Genomic DNA, 24,636 nt, shown 5'->3' with positions numbered 1-24,636 from the left:
GGCTATTTAAGTATATCATAAATAAAATCAATGTAGACGTCATACTAAGCCACTGACAAGCTTTCACTAATAACAACAGACTAACTAACACGTTATAAAGTTAACAGAGAATATGAAATTAATTAACAAGAGTACAGTAACAAATAGTGAATTTATACAAATATATACATATAATAATAATAATAATAATAGAAAATAAAAGAGATCTAATAATAGAAAAAAAAGAGAAAATTTATACAGGTGACCGATATATACATCATTCCAATAATAATAATAATAACATCTCAGACGGTTGGGATTCCGAGGCGGCTCACTCCCGGGAAAGATGCAGAAAGCAGTGCTCTTAGATTCTGCCCGCATTGTACGCCGGTTTCTCTCCCTGGGGCCCTGAACCCCGGCCGACTGTGCTTCTGCCGGGGGTAAGTTGCCATCTCCTCACCATAAGAGGGGAGATGCGAATTTTTGAAAAAAAAAAAATAATAACCTTTATTTGTCTCAAACAGAAACTTTTCACACAATACAACTATTGCCCATAGAATAATATAATTTAAAAACTAATGAATGAGACAGAACGGTCTATAACTCAGTGAGGGCAGTGAGTCCACCCTCTCTGCTATTCTGTTATAGCCTTTATCAGTAAAATACAATGTGAGTTCGACGACGACGATAGCATATTAAGTTTTAAACCACGACTAACAAAGTAAACATACAAATTGACAATAACAAACTTAAATATATATAATCTAAACATTACTCAGGATTAGTTACAACATTAAATAAAATCTAAGAATTATTCAGGGTTATTTTATCATATATACCATCAGACGCAGACTTGCGTGTACGCATATATATCGACACAACTTAGTAAATTACAATACTACGAAACGAGTAATATACATGATCTTCAAAAATAATTAATTGTTATTTAAAGAAGGGCTATAATAAAAGAAAGATAATCAAACATAGTTGGACCACTAATGTTTGGTATCGAAAAGGTCGAAGAGCACACTTTATCACACTCAGTTTTAACACAGCGCCATCTAGTCCCACGGTAAGCTGAACTTCTTTTTTATGGATGATAATGGAATGGTGCTCCCACCTGCGCTAACGGTTTATGCTGGCGGGGCACCAGTGCGAGATGATAAGATGAACAAACAAAAGATGACAAATCACCAGGAATATATCATGATAGTTTCCAGGGAGACTTGGAGGTCGACCTGACGCAACACATTGCTAGAAATGGATATGTATTTACAAAAAAAATATCTATGTATTTATATCACTTTTCTAGTACCCATAACACAAGCTCTGCTTACCGTGAGACTTGAAGGCGCTGTGTTAACTGTCAAGGACTATTTAAGAGTTATTTATCTAAATTTATATAACTCAAAGATGACTGACATAGTGATCTATCAACGCACAGCCCAAACCACTAGACGGATCGGACTGAAATTTAGCATGCAGGTAGATGTTATGACGTAGCCATCCACTAAGAAAGGATTTTGATTATTTCTACCCCCAAGGGGATAAAATAGGGGGTGAAAGTTTATATGAAACTTCGTCAATTATAAACCGATCGGGCTGAGACTTTGCTTGCATAAAGCTACTATGACGTAGGCATCCCCTAAGAAAGGATTTTGATAAATTCCACCCCTAAAGGGATAAATTTACGAGAGCGAAGCCGCGAGCAAAAGCAAGTTTATTAAATATATCCGGCGGAAGTCGTGACAGCGTATATAATATTTTTTATTGATCCCAGTTTAAATGTCGAGATCGTATATGAAGGTGAATAAATATCAGATATGTTGCCCCGATCACACGTAGTTATGAAAATGTCAGCGCGTGGGTGGATAGGTCGCGGACCACACCGTCCACTATCCCTTACTATTTACGTCCTAGCGTTGACGACCTCGGTGGTCTAGCGGTTTAGCACACCGCTTTACGTCGATGGTCGCGGGTTCGATTCCTCGCACGGCAAACATTTGTATTCATGACTATGATTGTTTGCATCGGTCTGGTTGTTTCCTAAGTAAAATATGTATGTATTTACGAAAAAATCCACTTATTTGTATCACTTATATAGTACCCGTAACACAAGCTTTAGCTAGCTTAACTTGAGTTTAGATGGCTCTGTGTGAATTGTGCTGAGATTAAAAATAACTAGCATTTACCGCGGCTTCTCTCCTTCATTACTGGCTGCTACATGCAGCAAATAGTTGATATTTAATATTTTTGTTTATTATAAAAATATTTGTTATCTTTTTAATGATAAAAAGTATCCTATGTTCATACCTCCAAGAATATGTGTACAATAATTTCATGAAGATCGGTTTAGTAGTTTTCGCGTGAAACCGTAACAAACATCCCGAAAATAGGGACTGGTATGGACATATTCTGCGTAAATCTGAAAACCACATTGTGAGTAAGTGCCTTTCCATGGCTACAACAAAAAGAGGACGAGGCAGGCCACCAACTACCTGGTTGACAAATGTCCATAGGGACATGCAGGAGTTGGGCCTGTCAAATGACGATGCTTACCAGCGAAATGTATGGCGCCCCAGGATTAGAAAAGCCGACCCCGAGTAACGGGAAGAGGCGAGGATGAAGAAGAAGAAGAAGATCATATTAGATAGATAGATAGATAATTGATTTATTGCCAACATAACACAAATTCAAATTTTTCAAATTCAAAAATCATTTATTCATGTAGGACATTTTAGCCGCTTATGAACGTCAAGTTTTACATTATAATTTTTTTTCCCTACCGTCCAGTTCGGTATATAGATCCAATTGAGAAGAACTGGCAAGAAACTCAATTGAATTACTTTTTTTTTTAAATCCAGTTTATTTACAATGCATTTATATAGGTGTCTATGTCTAACATTAAATGAAAATCCCGACAATGAAAACTATTGCCATGCACGCTCGTCGTTCAAGTAATCGTTTAGTGAGTAATAGGCCTTGCTCAGTAAATATGATTTAACAGATGTTTTGAATTTATTTAAGGGTAATTCCAATATATCCTTTGGTATCTTATTGTAAATTTTTATACCTATTCCCATAAAGGACCTATTGACTTTTTCTAAACGATATTTGGGGACAGCAAGTTTGTCTTTAAATCTAGTATTAATATTATGAATATTGCTGTTTTTTGGAAATAAGTCAAGATTTTTATGAACATATAGGATATTTGAATATATAAATTGAGAAACAACGGTGAGAATATTTGCCTCTTTGAATTTCTCTCTTAATGAGTCACGACTCTTCATACAGTAGATCGCTCGAAAGGCACGTTTTTGTAATATGAATATATTTTTAATATCTGCCGCTTTTCCCCATAATATTATTCCATAAGAGAGTAAACTATGAAAATAACTGAAATAGACCAATCTAGCAGTATCAGTATCAGTGTACTGTCTAACCTTACGCACGGCAAAAGTTGCTGTAATTAAGTGGAAGTAACAAATAATACAATATACAATAAGACACAAAATAAGAAATAAATAATAACATAGAAAGTTGGCAATAGGAGCTGCCTCAGCTGTTGCTCATATAAGCACAACCTCAATGAGGTGCACCTATACAGCGCTGTTTTCTGGCATATATATACAGACAGCGACAGCGACCTTGTTTTATACTATGTAATCATGTAATTGTATTAAAATAATAAATTATTGCGTAATACAATTTCGTGGATTTAATATTAAAATTGTAATAAGGGCAAAATGTTTTTAATGTGATATTTGTATTCCCCTCCTAAAATATGATTTCCCTTAAGAGCAAAAGTTTGTTTCTGCGAATATTACGTGAATCATTAATTGAGAATACGACACTTATTCTCATTGCAAGAAAGTATCTCAATGTAAAAATATTGGTAAATAATAAATTTCAATGTAAATTGAGATGACAAAGATGTTTAACTTTAGATATTATTTTAAAAATATTACCTACAGATAAATTAAAAAAAAATTATAAATCATAAGATATGATACACGCCAATATACAGGAACTAGACAACTGATATAATACTTTTTTTTTGTATAGTCTGTGAAAATGTGTGTATTCTTGAATATGTGTATAATACACCAATACAAACAATCGTACTCATGAATATAAATGTTTGCACCGTACGAGGAAACGAACCTGCGACCGTTGGAAATCAAGTGGTATATATATACTATAAGACTGTCAACAAGACAAGTCTTAAAATTAGACGGTAAATTAAGTTTAATTATATGTACATTTTATTTGCTCTTTTTTTTCGTTTATTGTTTATATTGTATTTTTTATATTGCACTGAATAAAATATTTTTCTTTCTTTCTTTCTTAAAATTATTACTGTAACGGATCGATGAACTGTATGGGTGTCTAAATGATGAAAACACTTAGTTTATATGATAATAGTATCAAAAGCGGTTACGGCGGCCGGTCGCCAACAATTACATAAACTTAAAGGAAAGACGAAAAACTTGTATGTTTATAGTTATATTAGCTACACAAATGTACATGTATTATACATATAGACTTTCCTCTTGAATCACTCTATCTATTGCTAAAAATTGCATTAAATCCGTTGCGTCGTTTAAAAGATCTAAGTGGACAGATAGCGGAAGCGACTTTATACTATATAAAGATTTCCTTAAATACGAAGCATTCTATTAAAGATAAATAAATAAATGTAACTTGTGGGCAAGAATTTATTTATATCATTTAGTACGAGCACCTGTCTTTTAGTATAAAAGATAGAAGAAATAAAATATACACAAGTATTTAACAACAATATCATATATATCAAACCATAGGGGGTGAGTGCAGATGGCAGTCCAAACCAAAGGAAGGACTTATGGAGCGGCTGAAGGCCAACTCCCGCCTGACGGATACGACTTTAGTCTGAGCACCAGTAGGGGTTCGAATCTCGGCTCAGTTCGTTATTTCGATCTCCGTTTGAATTGGGGGAGTAATAATAGACTTTAAATAATTATGTATTCTGACGATTTTCGCGTACACTTGTAATCTAAAACTCGTGACATCTCGGTTGAACCGGTAACTCACGTCGACCGACGAGCACTCCAAACATTAAACTCCTCGTATAATTATTTAATTACTAACTGCTCCCGCGACTTCGTTCGCGTGGAATTTTACTTTATTTTTCTGAAATAAAAGTAGCATAAGTAACTCCTTATTACATGAGTTATCTGTCAAAAAAAATTCCATCAAAATCGGTCCAGCCATTTCAGAGATCAGTCGGAACAAAATGTTGTCTATTTAAAAGTGCTTATATTAAGTTTATTTAAATAAATGACTTTCTATTTTCTATTCTATTCGATTACTAACAAACACATTTCTCTGTACTGTGTACTAAGTGTTGCCATGTTTGTTACAGATGCGGTACTGCGTTGCTGCACTGTGGCTGTCAGCACTCACAACCCTGGCGGTGGCGGCTGCGGATGAGCCGCACCATGATGCCCCGCCCCAACAGGTACCAACTCATACAACGAGCCACTGGCAATCTCCAAACCCACCACAATATTTTAACATTTTACCCATCGTAATAAATTAACCATATACCAGCAGTAACCATCTTTGATTTTTTAATTAAAGTCACCGACAGATGTACCGTCATACTCGTGAACGGGTGCTGCTTGTGGGGACTGGTCTGTTCAGGTTGCAAACACTGATTAGATTTTTATTTTTTGCAATAGCATATGCTAGTGGTCACTCTGTTCTCTCAAATTTCAATTTAAATGAATCTGTATTATTGTAAACATGTACAACATTTATTTTAAAAAAAATACGAGATGAGTTTCTTGTCAGTTCTTCTCATCTCGAAATCATTCCGAACTGACGGTAGATTTGACATATCATAAGAGTCTGTAATAGACCTACATGAGTGAATATATTTTGAATTTGAATTGAATTTGATGATAATGGAATAATGTTTCTGCCGGCGCTACCAGTTTACGCTAGTGGGGCACCAGTAGGGGATGTTAAGACGAGGTCAGAGCAGTTAGCTCATCGTGGTGAATTCTGGATGTAACCAAATGGTTTCCAGGAGAAACCGGATGGTGGTCAACTGGTCAGGACATCACTAACAATCCTGTGTCCAGAGCAGCATAGAGTTACGCAGAGTATTTTTAATGGATGATAATGGAATGTTGCGTTACGCCGACCCCAAATAAATGGGATAAGTAAGAAGCAGATGATGATGATGATGATGATAATGGAATGTTGCGTCTGCCTACACTAACGGTTTATGCTGGCGGGGACCAATGGAGGACGTCATTTTAACTACTACCTCACCTGACTTCATGCCTAAGAAAGGTACGAGGTTAGATCAGGTAGCACATCGTGACAAATATGGAATTTATCATGATAGTTTCTAGGGGGAACCACGTGGAAATCAACCTGACATGGTACATTTCTAGCAACGGTGTTTTTAGTGTAGATTAATCTCCTTACCCCTGAGGGACCAGATGCAGGGTAATCTACCTTATCTTCTATCAGATAAAGATTTAAATGTCAAATAAAACAGTTCCTTTGCAAAAAAAGCTTACTATACAATTGAAGAATTCGTTAACGATAATAATGTTTTTATAGAAAAACTTTAAATCCATAGCACTGACAATATTATCTGATTACACTAATAATGAGTTCGTAGCGATTTCTATGTTGATTATCGCATGCCTCTTACTTGTTATACTGTAATTATTTATATAAAAAAAACATCTATTAAAAAGAGCAACACACAAGTTTCTTGCTCATTCTTCTTGTGATGAATTTGCATTCCGAATGAGTGGTAGAATCAAAATATGACTATTCAAAAGTGCTTCTAATGAGTTTATTTGAATAAAGATTATTTCTATTTCTATTTCTCCTTCCATCTGAGGGAGCAGATGCAGGGTAATCTGCCGTATCATCTATCAGATTAACATAATTTAGACTCTCCTGATAACAAAAAGGATTTGTTAGTAATGTGGACTGATGATCTCATTACTAGCATTGTACCATATGAGGTTAACCTACACGCGTCCCCGCCGTGATAAATTGCTGGAGAATTTGTCACGTTGGGCTAACTGACCTGACCTCATGCTCATCTTATCAGCCTCCACTGGAGCCAGCGTAAACCGTTAGCGCCGGCGGGTGCACCATACTATTTAAAAAAATGCCTTGCATATATTTTTATTTGCATAAAACTCGTCAACCTTCGCAAACATGGCCGATGCACTACGGGGGAATGCAAACAGACAAATAGATATCAAATATATGTAAATAAACCCTTTGAAAGATATAAGACTATATTTCTAAGAGTCCTCTTAGACTCTTCAAATATAACTAGAGATTTTTATGTATAAATTGCTGTATTTTGGTAGGATAGAAATATACCGTTGTAATTACATTACACGAAATGAAAATGATCTAGAATTACTAAAATCGCGACTTACAAAAACAATAAAACAAGGTTAAATACCTTACCTAAAAAAAACAATGTACAAAAAATTATATAACAAAATAATATCCTTTTAACGATATGACGGAATATCAGAATTCCAATGTAAAATATTAAGTGATTTTTTAATTTACTTTTATATGTGGACTTTACCACAGATAATATAATTTTACATATTACTAGCTAGCTGTTCCCGCGACTTCGTCCGCGAGGAATTTAACTTTATTTTTCTAAAAGTAAAAGTAGCCTAAAGAACTAAAAATTATTTTGTTCGTCTTAATTTATTCGTTCCATTAGGTACTGATAGGTTCAAACTAATGCATTTACATCCTGCATCATCTCTTATTTTATCCCCATGGGGGTTGAATTTATCAAAATCCTATTTAAGCGAACGTCTTCATCATAGTAGCTCCAATCTTTAATTTCAGTTCAATCAGTCGAAAATCTAAGAAGATTTATACAAACTTTCATCCCCTATTTTCTGCCCTTAGGTGTGGAATTTATCAAAATCCTTTCTTAGGGGATGCCTACGTCATTGTAGCTTTATGCATGCAAAGTGTCAGCCCGATCAGTTTAAAATTGACAAACTTTCATTCCCCTATTTTATCCCCTTGGGGGTAGATTTAATCAAAATCCTTTCTTAGCTGATGCCTACGTCATAACATCTACCTGCATGTCAAATTTCAGCCCCATCCGTCCAGTGGTTTGAGCTGTGCGTTGATAGATCACTATGTCAGTCACCTTTGAGTTATAATATTTAGATTACCAGAGCACTATATTATTTAAGTCGTATATATTCTTCATATTGTTCTCCATTTATTGTTTACGTATGTAATCTACCTAAGTGAGCGTATTGGGAAACAGAACGTTAAGCGAGCTTATACGGAATAAATAAATAATCCACGTTTCCTTTGCATTAAAATATAATTACGTCGATTTATTTCTATACACCGTTGTGACTGAGTAATTACAAATGTGTTTTTATTATAAAGTTTACTGTAATATACATCGTATCATTCCCCGCAACATTAGACATTGATATATATATACATTGAAACTAAACTGGCTTTTATAAAATATAAAATAAAATATTCAATTGAGTTTCTTGCCAGTTCTTCTCAATTGGATCCATATTTAGAACTGGGCGGTAGGGAAAAAACTAAAATCATAACGTAGAAAATTTGACGTTCATAAGCGGCTAATAACAATATAGGTCTAACTTGGCTAGTTTTCATATACGAAATATACTGTAGCCTTCGCAAGTTCTAAACATGTTACTTGTCGGTTCCTATTTTAATATTAGTAGTAACTAGCAATCGAAAGTAATAATTGGTATATGAGAACTGGCCAAGTTACAAATTAGGCTACAGTATTTTTATATTGTTATAAATACATTTCAGGACAGACCATTGAACTTGGCACCCATTTAGATCTCACCTCTTTTGTCGTAGAAGTCAACAATCAAGGCATATATCATAATATTAATCTCGGCTATCATTTCACATTTATGTTTTTGATGGGATATGTCCTACATGAATAAATGATTTTTGAATTTGAAAAAAATACTACTAAAAACATCTCCTAACTGAACAAATTACTTTAAAATCTCCTATTTTCTACGGTTTCTGTCTCTTATCTACGGAGCTTTATTAAGCTGCTTATCCAACTTGTCCGTAAACATTGTCTTGCACTATCTTATCTCACGGAGCCTGTCACCATATCACTATATGTGTAATCCTTATAGTATTTATGTAGTACAAGTAGTTTAATAATATAATTCATCACATTATTTACAGTTTACTCTTACTTTATATATTTTGGTAAAGAGCTCGAAGTTTAATATTTATGTAATTTTTCAATAGTAAGTACAGCAGGCAATCGAATATCAGCGCTGTAGAGTTATATATATTATGCTGAGTTGGCTGCCTTTTCACTTTTGCGGCACATAAAGTCACCTACATTTCTTTTATTAATTCATGTTTTTTTTTCTGTATCACCAAAAAACAACATGTGTTTGTAATTGTTGAATAAAGAATTTACCTATCTATCTATTTATCTATCATTATGATTATGGGGACTGCGTGTGGAGACTGGTCTGTTCGGGTTACGAACACTGATTAGACTATTTGCTTTTGCAATAGCGTATACTGGTGATCACTCTATTCTCCCAAATTTGAATTTAAAAATGAATCTGTATTATTGTAAACATGTATATAACATTTATTTGAAATGAATACGAGCTGAGTTTCTTGTAAGTTCTTCTCACCTCGACATCATTCCGAACTGACAGTGCATTTGACATATCATAAGAGTCTGTAATAGATCTACATGAATAAAGATATTTTGAATTTGAATTATTCTACTCAGTTCGCTATGAGAACACTCTCCATAAAACAGGAAATTGTTTAAAAAAATTATCAGAATATGTACACATTTCGACTTTTCCGTAATGAACCTGTTAATGTTGCGTAAAAAGCAAGTATTGCTGCCCTCTTTTCTAACATACTAAGTAGATTATGAGTTGTATAAAAATAAGGATCCGCTTGGCCGACACAAACTCGTTTTAAAACATTTACTTGTCGACAAAACGGGAGCTTACGAAATGTATATTGTTATACAAAACGACCGCTGAAGACAGTGGGTAGGGCGCCGGGGGAGGTGGAGGAGGGACGAGGGGGTTGCGGCGTAAAAACGGCAACAAAAGAGCAACTTTAAAAAGCCGCTGCAAAACTTAGAAAGCCTCTTTTTCAGTCGACCAAAACGGGTTTGGTCTCATTAAGAGAGGTCAGTGCAATACACATATTTTGAGGATGTAGTTCAATTTGACGTTCATGAATAAATGATCCTACATGAATAAATGATTTATGATATATATATAATGTATTATAAATTTTGAAAAATTAAAACAATACTTATTTTATTTTTTATTTATTATTATTCTTTATTGCACCACAATAACAAAAAAATATATATATACAAAAGAAAACAATATTTAGATTATGGGTAAAAGGCGGCGCTTATGCGATCTCTTCCAGACAACCTTTGGGTAGAGGAGAAAAGACAGAAGGTGGTGGATGGCGCATGATGGAGTAGAAACATTAATAATATTAATATATAAAATAATACATATTATAAACATATACATTCTACATAATATAGAAATATATACGAGTATAGGTACACAGCAACATATATGCAATTATGAAGGCGACAATTTAGTAATAAGAAAGGACAGCAGAAAGAATATTTACTGAGAGAGATAGTGCGATTTCACAGCGTTCTTGAAAATGGTTAGTGATTGCGCACTCCGTATGGAGGATGGTAGTGAGTTCCACACGCACGGCGCGCACAGAGAATGACAGTTTATTCACAGTTTTATTCTTCAATAGACTATTTTTAATGCGATAATAGTCTATAACTATATATTTCCAAGGAATGTTTAAAGATAAGACAATACCTACGAATTCATTTCTTAAAAAATTTAACCATACCGAACAATTTTTAGCGTTTGATTAAGGTTTTGAATTTTCTAATTTTAAGATGATTACTAAAACATCGTAGCCCAAATTACAGCCCAAGTTAAAGACTCGCAAACTCCTCCACAAGTTCAAATATGGCTGACACAAAAAACTTTGTGTGTATATATTTCCGGTGATTACAAACAAAAATAATCGGCAACCTTAAGAGGACGAAAACCTATACATTTTCTTCACTACCCTACCAAAGTGACCATTACGAGACCAAATTCAAAACTCCTCCACAACTTCAAATATGGCTGACACTGATACAAAAAACTTTGTGTATATTTATATATTTCCGATTATTACAAACAGAAATAATTGACAACTTTAAGTCAACGGAAACCTATACATTTTCTTCACCACACTACAAATCAAATTAATCGACAACTAAGTTACGATGACAGAAAAATTATAGATTGTCCTCGCTACACAGAATTTAGATATACTCAGCGAATTCTGAGCACAACAAATCTTGTATTCATCATGAGGTAGACCTATAAATACATTTTCAAGTATCTATTTGGGATATCTAAAAAATGTATTAGTATAATCTGAGGACGCTCATCTCCGCAACAGAGAGACTGCGCCCTGTTAGTCGGCCTCAGCATCTCCACAATTAACATTTTGAGATGTGAACGCTTTAATAGAATAATAAAACAACTTGTTGTGCCCAGTCGCGTGTTAACAATTCATCCTTGTGATTTTTCCTCATAAACATCAATTTGAGTCACTTATTTTTTCATTGCGAATAAACGTTACAACAAAATTGTTGTGACAGCACGTGACTGGTGTGTGACAAATGTTTATTAACCTACTTCCATCTTGTTTGCGTGGTAGTTTCAAGTTTCATTCATAGTTCTTTATGTTATACCAGATACAACATCTATTTATGTTACTAAAATTATAAACGCGAAAGTCTGTGAGTATGGATGGACGCAAAAACTACTGAACGGATTTTAATGAAACTTTACAGTAATATAGCTTCATCAAAATCCGTTCAGAAGTTTTTGCGTGAAAGAGTAACAAACATCCATCCATCCATACTTACAAACTTTCGCGTTTATAATATTACCACCCGTTCTTAGCCGCGTGGAATTTAACTTTATTTTTCTAAAATAAAAGTAGGCTAAAGAACTAAAAAATATTTTGTTCGTTTCAATTTATTCGTTCCATTAGGTACTGATAGGTTCAAACTAATACATTTACATCCTGCATCATCCCTTATTTTATCCCCATGGGGGTTGAATTCATCAAAATCCTATTTAAGCGAACGTCTTCATCATAGTAGCTCCAATCTTTAATTTCAGTTCAATCAGTCGAAAATCTAAGAAGATTTATACAAACTTTTATCCCCTTAGGGGATGCCTACGTCATAGTAGCTTTATGCATGCAAAGTTTCATACAAACTTTCATCCCCTATTTTATTTCCCCTTGGGGGTAGAATTAATCAAAGTTCTTTCTTAGCGGATGCCTACGTCATAACATCTACCTGCATGCAAAATTTCAGCCCGATCCGTCCAGTGGTTTGAGCTGTGCGTTGATAGATCACTATGTCAGTCAGTCACCTTTGAGTTGTATATATTTAGATTAAGATTATACATTTCAATATCATACTTAACTAAATTGAAGACTAAAAAATATAAATAAGCGAGTTGTCCGAATGTTGAAAACATCTTTTCTGTGTTTTATAAATTAGTTGTTAACTTATTATTTTCTTTCTCCAGACTGAAAACGATGTAGAACTCACAGAAGAGGAAAAAAGAGCATGGTCCAGCTTACACGGAGGTTGGGGAAAAAGAGGATGGCAAGATATGAGTTCGGCGTGGGGTAAACGAGCCTGGCAAGATCTAAACTCCCCGTGGGGCAAGAGAGGGTGGCAAGACCTTAACTCAGCATGGGGAAAAAGAGGTTGGCAAGATTTAAACTCTGCGTGGGGCAAACGCGCATGGAGTGATCTCTCTCAAACTCCCTGGGGCAAGAGGGGTTGGAACGATATGAGCTCTGCTTGGGGCAAACGAGGTTGGAATGATATGAGTTCTGCTTGGGGCAAACGGGGCTGGAACGATATGAGCTCTGCGTGGGGCAAGAGAGGTTGGAATGACATGAGCTCGGCTTGGGGCAAGAGGGGCTGGCAAGACATGAGTTCAGCGTGGGGCAAGCGTGCACCTGTAAGTAATACTGTATTTTATAAACGGAAGTATAGAAAATAAATAACTAATCTATACATATAAATGAATTTGGAGTGTCTGTTTGTAATATTGAAATAACCGTTTTTTACTACATGCATATGAATATAAATACAAAAAAATTCTGTCTAACTAGCTGTACACGCGACTTCGTCCGCGTGGAATTTAACTTTATTTTTCTAAAATAAAAGTAGCCTAAGTTACTCCTTATTACATCAGTTACCTTCCATTAAAAGTCCCGTCAAAATCGGTCCAGCCATTTCAGAGATTAGCCGGAACAAACAGACAGACAGACAAAAATTGTAAAAAATGTTATTTTGGTGTATGTATTTATATTCATATGCATGTAGTAAAAAACGGTTATTTCAATATTACAAACAGATCCTCCAATTTTATTTATATGTATAGATAAAGTAGATTTTATTATGTTATAAATATTATTTAACACTAGATGGATCTATGTGATTTGTCTGGAAAATAGAAGAAGAAAGAAAGAAAAATATTTTATTCAGTGCAATGTAAAAAATACAATATAAAATACGAAAAAAAAAATGCCCGTTTGTTTTCTACAGGAAAAGTGGGCGAACTTCCACGGCTCGTGGGGCAAGCGTTCCGGACCTGAAGCTGACTACGAGGATATTGATGCAGCCATTGAACAGCTCATCCCCATGCAACAGGTAACCACTGCTTTACGTACCATCTGTACGACGGTAGATTTGACATATCATAAGAGTTTTTTTTTTATAACACAGGGGACAAACGAGCATGCGGCTCACCTGATGGTAAGTGATTACCGCCGCCCATGAGCACCCGCAACACTAGGGGAATTGCAAGTACGTTGTCGGTTGTTTAAAAAGAAATAAGCTCTTTTCTTGAAGATATCAATATTGTATTGGTTCGGAAATACCATTGCTGGAAGGTGATTCCACAATGTGGTTGTGCGAGGCAAAAAGTTTCTAGAAAACCGTACTGTGGAAGACCGCCATTCATCCAGATGATCAGGATAAAGATACAGAGTCTGTAATAGACCTACATGAATAAAGATATTTTGAATTGAATTGAATTGAAGTTCTAAGAACCCACTTGCAGCAGGGGTGGATACCTAAGAATTATATAAACTCGTTGAAGGGCGTCGATATTCGCAACACAGTTTTATTGACAGCTTGACAGCCTCAGTGGTCTAGTGGTTTAGCACACCGCTTTACTATCCGATGGTCGTGGGTTCGATTCCTCGCACGATACAAACATTTGTATTCATGAGTATTACTGTTTGTATCGGTCTGGTTGTTTTCTATGTATAATATGTATTTATTTACAAAAAAAAATGTATCCATGTATTTATATCAGTTGTCTAGTACCCATAACACAAGCTCTGCTTAGCTTGAGACTAGATGGCGCTGTGTGAACTTATTAGGCACATTGATTTAAAAAGAAAAAGTATAATCCATCACATTTAAAATAAGTATTGTTGCTAAGTAACAGTTTGTATGTAACGTGCAACTGCAATCGGAACGAAAGTAAATTATATTTACTGCTATATATGTAATCCACTCAATATCTCTATCAGAATTGTCCTGAGATATTATTATACCTCTATGTTTTTTCAGTAAATCAGTGCACATGTTTTCTGTTTTAAGTAAATAAATAAAATAAAAAAATCTTTAAAAAATAAAAAGGCAGCAGCCCTGGGGCCCGAGGATAGAAAGGGCCCCCAGTCCCCATTGAAATGATATTTAGAATATAAAAAAATATCTAGAATGTTAAAGATCGTATAATCTATCATAAGGTTGGCAACCCTGAGATCATACAACCCATGCAAGTGCGAGTGTAGAAAGGAACGGGGAATTTCTGGTCGCTTGTTTCTGGTCGGTGTATTTTTTTATATGTAATTTGTAATATATGTAATTAGGTAGACCCCTAAGTGAAAGATGGAATGATGGAAGATCGCGGAAAGTGGCAAGAGCTCCACCGACAAGAGCGTAGCTCTTAAATTATGAATGAATGAATGAAGACCCCTAAGTAGATTTAGCCCAGAAATTCACGATCCATCCCTGATTTCCAGGCAGGTTTAGGAAAACCTAAGAATATCCTTCAATTAGAATAGAATAGAATAGAAAATCATTTATTCAAATAAACTTACATTGAAGCACTTTTGAATAGTCATTACATTTTTTAATCTACCGCTCGTTCGGAAAGCTGTCTCATCACAAGAAGAACGAGCAAGAAACTTGCGTGTTGCTCTTTTAAATAATTTTATTATTACTTTACATTTTTAAGTTTAAGTGTGTGAATACAAACCACCAATTAGCACTAATTCTATTAAATACTCAAATAGAAATAATAATTCTTGTCCCTGACCGGTCTATGTAGCGAACTTTGAAAAAGGGCGAGCACAATAGATCTATGTAGGTCGCAGTGCTACAGGTCCATACCTGACAATAGCCCAAACAATCCCAATAAAAAAAAGTTTTTTTAGCATGAAGGTGGCAATGAAGCATACGGCCCATCTGATGGTTAATGATTACCGTAGCCTATGGATGCCTGAGAGCCCAGAGGAATTACGTGCATTACCGACTCTTATGAAAACTTATTATACCAGTCTTGAAAAACCCCATGCTGTACTCTCTAGAGAACACCCCGGCAGGTAGTTCATTCCAGCTACTTTATTAATGAGAATTGTAGGTTGAATTATGCAGGCAACGCCGCGGTATGTAACTACTATTAATATTACCGAGGTAGTAAAAAATTACCAGCTAGGTCTACCTATACGTAGAGGTCTGGATAGACCTAAAGGTACTATTTCAGTCACCAAGCAGCTCTGTGTCTGTCTGTATCTGTGTTTCAGTTGTAGAGTAAGAAAAGGCAGTGAAATCTATACATATAAATAAAATTGGAGTGTCTGTTTGTAATACTGAAATAACCGTTTTTTACTATATGCATATGAATATAAATACGGTACATACACCAAAATATTTTTTTTTACAATTTGTCTGTCTGTCTATTTGTTCCGGCTAATCTCTGAAATGGCTGGACTGATTTTGATGGAACTTTTATTGGCAGGTAGCTGATGTAATAAGGAGTAACTTGGCTACTTTTATTTTAGAAAAATATAGTTAAATTCAACGCGGACGATATATATACATATATATTTGACAACCTTTGTGGTCTAGCGGTCTAGCATACCGCTTTACGTCCGATGGTCGCGGGTTCGATTCCTCGCACGGCACAAATAGAATAGAATAGAATAGAATAGAAAATCATTTATTCAAATAAACTTAATTTAAGCACTTTTGAATAGTCATAACAATTTGTTTTTTATCTACCACTCGTTCGGAAAGCTGTCTCATCACAAGAAGAACGAGCAAGAAACTTGTGTGTTGCTCTTTTAAATAATCCTTGTAAGTTTACATTTAAAAGTCGAAACGTGTGAATACAAACTACCAACAAGCACAAATTTTTTGGGTCAAATATAATCATGCAATAAGATTAAATCAGTCGCAGTGATAAGAGCAGACCAGTCCCTACAAGCAGCACTCGTTCACGAGTATGACGGATGAGCCAGCCATCACTGCGCTCGACCATATTTTAGGGAGCCCATTGACCCGGCCCACCACGCCGCCACATGTCTGGACATTTTAGTGAGCATGACTACTCATTCCACACGACCACGTCACAGCTACAAAAATTACTATATGGTAGTTACAGTATTCGCACTTTACATAAGGATGCATGCGGCAATCAATACAAAAGCCGCTACGCTATCATATATCAAGAAAGCAGTATGAAAATTAAAATTATAACGTTGTCCGCAAATAAACTTATTCTTGCTATATATTGCTATCATCTATAAATTCATCTATCTTATAATAGGCTTTTTTACATAACATTTGTTTAATATAAGATTTGAATTGCCTCTCTGTAAGATTTAGCGTAGACTCTGGCAGTTTATTATTATTACAAACATTTGTATTCATGAGTATGATTGTTTGTATCGGTCTGGGTATTTTCTATGTATAATATGTATGTATTTACGAAAAAAAATTATCTATGTATTTGTATCAGTTGTCTAGGACCCATAACACAAGCTTTAGCTAGCTTAACTTGGGTCTAGATGGCGCTGTGTGAATTGTCCTGAGATTATTATTATTATTATTATTATATTTGCAGTATAACGCTATATATGTACCTTCATATTACTGAAAATATTTTACCACGAATTGTATGTAATAAGAGAAATCTAGAAATTTGATACTAAACCGAGTGTCAACAAATGCTTACCTGTGACCTTACGGTAGACGTGTGCCGGCTCCCCAGGGGTAACGCTGTGAAGATACACGACATGAGACGGGAGGGCGCGCCACCATCCGCCCCTGGAGAAATTTAACGTTGTAATGGATGTAGGAGACGCGTCTGCAGTACACACCGATTTTAAAAATATTTATAGGCCATTTGAGTGTACACATCGTAGACTAGACGGACGTGACAAACATATAATTTTGTATATCATTTATAATTCATCATCTTCATCATCATCTCAGCCCGGAAGACGTCCATTGCTGGACATAGACCTCCCTCCACGCCGATCGGTCCTGTGCTGCTCGCATCCAATGCCTTCCAGCGATCTTGACCAGATCGTCAATCAACCTTGCTGGAGGCCTTCCCACGCTGCGTCTTCCGGTCCGCGGTCGCCACTCGAGGACTTTACTGCCCCAACGGCCATCTGTCCTACGAGCTATGTGCCCTGCCCATTGCCACTTCAGAGTCGCAATTCTTCGGGCTATGTCGGTCACTCTGGTTCTTCATTTATATTTATAATAATAATAATAATAATCTCAGGACAATTCACACAGCGCCATCTAGTCCCAAGTTAAGCTAGCTAAAGCTTGTGTTACGGGTACTAGATAACTGACACAAATAACTGGTGACAAAGATATAATTTTGTTTGTCATTTATAATAATAATAATAATCTCAGTACAATTCACACAACGCCATCTAGTCCCAAGTTAAGCTAGCTAAAGCTTGTGTTACGGGTACTAGATAACTGACACAAATAACTGGTGACAAAGATATAATTTTGTTTGTCATTTATAATAATAATAATAATCTCAGTACAATTCACACAGCGCCATCTAGTCCCAAGTTAAGCTAGCTAAAGCTTGTGTTACGGGTACTAGATAACTGACACAAATAACTGGTGACAAAGATATAATTTTGTTTGTCATTTATAATAATAATAATAATCTCAGAACAATTCACACAGCGCCATCTAGTCCCAAGTTAAGCTAGCTAAAGCTTGTGTTACGGGTACTAGATAACTGACACAAATAACTGGTGACAAAGATATAATTTTGTTTGTCATTTATAATAATAATAATAATCTCAGAACAATTCACACAGCGCCATCTAGTCCCAAGTTAAGCTAGCTAAAGCTTGTGTTACGGGTACTAGATAACTGACACAAATAACTGGTGACAAAGATATAATTTTGTTTGTCATTTATAATAATAATAATAATCTCAGAACAATTCACACAGCGCCATCTAGTCCCAAGTTAAGCTAGCTAAAGCTTGTGTTATGGTACTATATAACTGATACAAATATATAATTGGCGGACGTAACACAATCCGACATTTTCTATTCTCTCAAATTTGAATTTAAAAATGAATCTGTATTATTGTAAACATGTATAACATTTATTTGAAAAGAATACGAGCTGAGTTTCTCATCAGTTCTTCTCATCTCGAAATCATTACGAACTGACGGTAGATTTGACATATCATAAGTCTGTAATAGACCTACATGAATAAAGATATTTTGAATTTGAATTTGAATTGAGTCAACCATAGGTGGCGCAGTGAACAATTGTTGACGGTGGAAATATAATTGGTGACCTCAGTGGTCTAGCGGTCTAGCACACCGCTTTACGTCCGATGGTCGCGGGTTCGATTCCTCGCACGGCACGATATTTGTATTCATGAGTAAGATTGTTTGTATCGGTATGGGTATTTTCTATGTATATTATGTATGTATTTACAAAAAAATAGATATATAATAAAATGTAGTGTAAAGGGATGGGACGCTCTAAGAAAAGATGGATGGATTGTGTGAAAGATGATATGAATAAAAGAAGAGTATGTTTAGATATGACGACTGATATCAGTGGAAGAGAATGACATACTGCGCCGACCCCAAATAATGGGATAAAGGCAAGGCAATGATGATAGAATAGAATAGAATAGAAAATCATTTATTCAAATAAACTTAATTTAAGCACTTTTGAATAGTCATAACAATTTGTTTTTTATCTACCACTGATGATAATAAAATGTAGTGTAAAAGCTCTGCTTAGCTTAGAACTAGATGGCGCTATGTGAATTGTCCAAGGGTATTGTGTTCAGGAATATTAACTTTAAGAACGCCATGTTTGTTTCATGGTGTGGTCGTACAATTGTTATAGCTGGCAACACTAACAGTTTACGAAATAATAACCAACTGGTTTTACGTAAATGTCGTTTAACTAAAGTTGCTAATTCGTTTTATGGTAATTGCCTAAGGTTTTATTACAAACTGCCAGAGAATGTCCCAGATTATGCCTAAAAAAGATTAAAATGTGTCAAAGGAAAGCACTTTTTATGTAAAAAAATCTTATTTTATACACATAAATAAAATTGGAGTGTCTGTTTGTAATATTGAAATAACCGTTTTTTTTTTAAATATAAATACAGTACATACATCAAAATAACATTTTTTACAAATTTTGTCTGTCTGTTTTTCTTCCGGGTAATCTCTGAAATGGCTGGGACGATTTTGACGGGACTTTTATTGGCAGGTAGCTAATATAATAAGGAGTAACTTTTAAATTTTAAATTTTCAAATTCCACGCGGACGATGTCGAGGGAACAGCTGGTTATAAATAAAATTGAAGAATTTGTAAATATCTACAATATTTTTTGTAGAAAATACTTAGAATTCATAGTGCTTACCATATTATCTGATTACACAAAGATTGAGTGTGTAGCAGCTTCTATGTTGATCGTCTTACATAGAAATGAAACATAATCAATTTTCAACAAATTCTCATACCATCATACAATTATAATTATTGCTACATGACTTATAACTACATATACAGTGTCTATATGATAAAGGAGTGTTTTGTCCACCGCGTTCATCTCCAGGATTTATTAAGAAGCAAGTTTAACAAAGCGTAATCCTCTTCAAGTATAAGCCCACAAGTCACCGCAAAGTATTGTTTCATCTGAAACTATACAGAAGAGCAAAGATATAGAAACAAAAAAAAATTAGTAATCTCTACAAAATGGCGACTCCATTGAACTAAAATCTCTATATAACAGCGACTCCATTGAATTAATATTGATCAATAAATTTGCTTTTATAGCACATGCTGGTAGTCACTCTATTATTACAAATTTGAATTTAAAAATTAATTTGTATTATTATAAACATGTACAACATTTATTTGAAAAGAATACGAGCTGAGTTTCTTATCAGTTCTTCTCATCTCGAAATCATTCCGAACTGACGGTAGATTTGATATAGCATACTAGCTACTCGCCCCGGCTTCGGCAGGGTGTACATGCATTATATATATAAACCTTCCTCTTGAATTACTCTATCTATTAAAAAAAACCGCTTCACAATCCATTGCGTAGTTTTAAAGATTTAAGCATAAATAGGGACGGACAGACAGCGACAGCGACTTTGTTTTATACTATGTAATGATGCTGGTGGTCACTCTATTATACCAAATTTGAATTAAAAAATTAATCTGTATTATTGTAAACATGTATAATATGTATTTGAAAAGAATAAGTACATTACATATATATTTAACTGGCTGTAACTGTAACAAATATATGTTGCAGATTATTCTGAATGCAGCTCTCTCATTAGGTAAATTTTGGTAATAAAATAAAGATCTTTTTAATATGTATATTTTAAAGATGGCCGTATTTTAAAGACATTTTAAAGATGGCCATAGACAATACAGTTTCCATAAAAAGCATAGACAATAAAAAACAAAAAATAGAGGTTGAAGAATAGTGTTGACAGGGCAGAAAATGTAACACTTATATATGTATGAATACAGAAAGTAATACCATATACTCATATATTGAAAATGGTAACATTTACGAAGATATAACGATAGAATGTGAACGCCCACCTAAATATGTGATGACCCAATTTATTATGTACTAGTAGCTAGTATATAAAAACCCGTGACTTCGTCCGCGTGGAATTTAACTTTCATTTTTTCTTAAATAAAAGTAGCCTAAGAGTAACTTAGGCTACTTTTATTTAAGACTCCTTATTAACTCTTTATCACATCGGCTATCTGCCAATAAAAGTCACGTCAAAATCGGTCCAGCCATTTCAGAGATTAGCTGGAACCAACAGGCAGACATACAGACAGACAGACAAAAGTGGTAAAAAAATGTTATTTTGTTGTATTTATTTTCATATGCATGTAGTAAAAAAGGGTTATTTCAATATTACAAACAGACACTCCAATGTTATTTATATATATAGACTAGTAGCTTGTACATAAAAACCCACGAATTCGTCCACGTGGAATTTAACTTTCATTTTCTAAAATAAAAGAATTTTTCTTAAATAAAAATAGCCTAAGTTACTCCTTATTACATCGGCTATCTGCCAATAAAAGTCACGTCAAAATCGGTCCAGCCATTTCAGAGATTAGCCGGAACAAACAGACAGACAGAGAAAAGTCGTAAAAAAATGTTATTTTGGTATATATACCGTATATTCATATGCATGTAGTGAAAAACGGTTACTTCAATATTACAGACAGACACTCCAATTTTATTTATATAGATTGCAAAAGCTCGTGACCTGGGAAGCTTTAGTAAAAATGTAGAAATATAAGTTATAACATAATAATTTTTCCATTAATATTTATTACAGTGTGGCATCATACTTTTTAAATAGAAATAGAAATATTCTTCAATCAAATAAACTCAATACCAGCACTTTGAATAGTCATATTTTTATTCTACCACTCATTCGGAATATAGACTCATCACAAGAAGAATGAGCAAGAAACTTGTGTGTTACTCTTTAAAACAAATGTTGTTCATAATTAAATAAGCACTTTTGAATAGTCACATTTTTTTTTATTCTACCGCTCATTCGGAACGCAGACTCATCACAAGAAGAACGAGCCAGAAACTTTCATGTTACTTACTCTTTAAAACAAATGTTGTTCATAATTAAATAAGCACTTTTGAATAGTCACATTTTTTTTATTCTATCACTCATTCGGAACGCAAAATCATCACAAGAAGAACGAGCCAGAAACTTTCGTGTTACTCTTTAAACCAAATGTTATTCATAATGAAATAAGCACTTTTGAATAGTCACATTTTTTTTTATTCTACCGCTCATCCGGAACGCAGACTCATCACAAGAAGAACGAGCCAGAAACTTTCATGTTACTTACTCTTTAAAACAAATGTTGTTCATAATGAAATAAGCACTTTTGAATAGTCACATTTTTTTTTATTCTACCGCTCATCCGGAACGCAGACTCATCACAAGAAGAACGAGCCAGACTCTTTCGTGTTACTCTTTAAAAAAAAAGTTGTTCATAATGAAATAAGCACTTTTGAATAGTCACATTTTTTTTTATTCTACCGCTCATCCGGAACGCAGACTCATCACAAGAAGAACGAGCCAGAAACTTTCATGTTACTTACTCTTTAAAACAAATGTTGTTCATAATTAAATAAGCACTTTTGAATAGTCACATTTTTTTTTATTCTACCACTCATTCGGAACTCAGACTCATCACAAGAAGAACGAGAGAGAAACTTGTATGTGAGCAACACACAAGTTATATTTTAAATAATTATTGTTCAGAGTTCAGTTTTTGAGAATTTTGTGTGTATACAAACTGCAAAATAGCTAAGTATACATATGATGATGATGATGATGATGATGATGAATACTACTTGAGTAACAAAATAAATCAGTCATAATTATCAGAGCAGACAAGACTACAAGCAGAACCCGTTCACGAGTATCCGTACTAATATTATATACGCGAAAGTTTGTTTTGTTATCATACTTTTTCTGTATGTGTGTTTGTTCTTGCTAATATATGAAACGACTGGACCTATTTTGACGAAACTTTGACTCTCAGATAGTTAATGTTATAATGAGTAACTTTACCTAAGTTACTCCTTATAATTTTAAGGAGAGAGTTAATAGGAGTAATTTTATTTTAGAAAAAAATTCTTAATAATAAATAAAGTAAATACCGAGCGGACAAAGTTGCGGTTACAACTAGTTAGGTAGCTTAACTTGGGACTAGATGGCGCTGTGTGAATTGTTCTGAGATTATTATTATTATTATATAGGCGAAGGTAAAATAATTAAAAAAAAATACTTACATATATTGACTAATTCAATTATTTGTTCTCAGTTGGAAAACATCGAAAGGACAGCGATAGAGACACCCGAAAAGAAGGCATGGCAAGCGTTACACGGCGCGTGGGGCAAGCGACCCGTCAAGCAACACCCGTACAACAGCGGTAATGAATACTTAATAATTTCAAATATTCTACACTTCTAACATAGAACGACGTTCTATTTACGATAAACTGCAGAGTACGGGGGCAATATGTCTTGGATTTCAGAAATGGTAAATGTATAATACAAAGTTACAATGTATATTGTGATTTAAGTGCGTACTGTTATTATACATATGAGACGGTTACTTACCATTACCATTACCACCACTTACCACATACCATTTGCCGTCCTAATTGCTTGTAGAAAGTTTGCCAGTTCAGTCAGTTGAGTATTATAATCCACTATTGAGCGACTCCACCTCTACATAGTTACCATCCCTGTAGGGGTAGATTGTAAATTTGTGGGGCCCTCGGCTAAATCTACTTAGGGGTCTACCTACAGTACCTATAAAATATAAAAAAACGAGCGAAAATACCTGTTCCTTTCGATAGACCCGAACTGACCCATGTAGTTAATTAAACATTCAAACACCTAATAAATTAGTGCTGGTTGGTAGTTTGTACTCACACGTTTCGCCTTGTAAATGTGAACTTACAAGGATCATTTAAAAGAGCAACACACAAGTTTCTTGCTCGTTCTTCTTATGATGAGACAGCTTTCCGAAAGAACGGTAAATAAAAAAAAATTGTTATGACGATTCAAAAGTGCATAAATTAAGTTTAGAATAGAATAGAATAGAAAATCATTTATTCAAATAAACTTACATTGAAGCACTTTTGAATAGTCATAACATTTTTTTTTTTTTTTAATCTACCGCTCATTCGGAATGCTGTCTCATCACAAGAAGAACAAGCAATAAACTTGTGTGTTGCTCTTTTAAATAATTTATTCTTACTTACAATTTAAGTTTAAGTGTGTGAATACAAACCACCGATTAGCACTAATTCAATTAAATACTTATTTGAA

At 34.5% G+C, this 24,636-nt stretch overlaps 1 protein-coding gene across 1 annotated transcript in view; it reads left to right on the top strand.

Moving 5' to 3' along the window:
- Positions 1-24,636, top strand: part of LOC131855174 (prothoracicostatic peptides) — a 121,221-nt gene that overhangs the window by 83,949 nt on the left and 12,636 nt on the right. The window contains exons 2-5 of the mRNA XM_059206420.1: positions 5,384-5,479; positions 12,693-13,136; positions 13,727-13,831; positions 23,621-23,729. Coding sequence (XP_059062403.1) covers positions 5,384-5,479; positions 12,693-13,136; positions 13,727-13,831; positions 23,621-23,729 — 754 coding nt within the window. The remainder of the gene's footprint in view (positions 1-5,383; positions 5,480-12,692; positions 13,137-13,726; positions 13,832-23,620; positions 23,730-24,636) is intronic.

The sequence above is a fragment of the Achroia grisella genome, unplaced genomic scaffold (genome assembly GCF_030625045.1).
Source record: "Achroia grisella isolate CSIRO2021 unplaced genomic scaffold, CSIRO_AGI_Agris_v1 utg1314, whole genome shotgun sequence".
Classification (NCBI taxonomy): domain Eukaryota; kingdom Metazoa; phylum Arthropoda; class Insecta; order Lepidoptera; family Pyralidae; genus Achroia; species Achroia grisella.
This window is presented reverse-complemented; position numbering and strand designations above follow the sequence as displayed.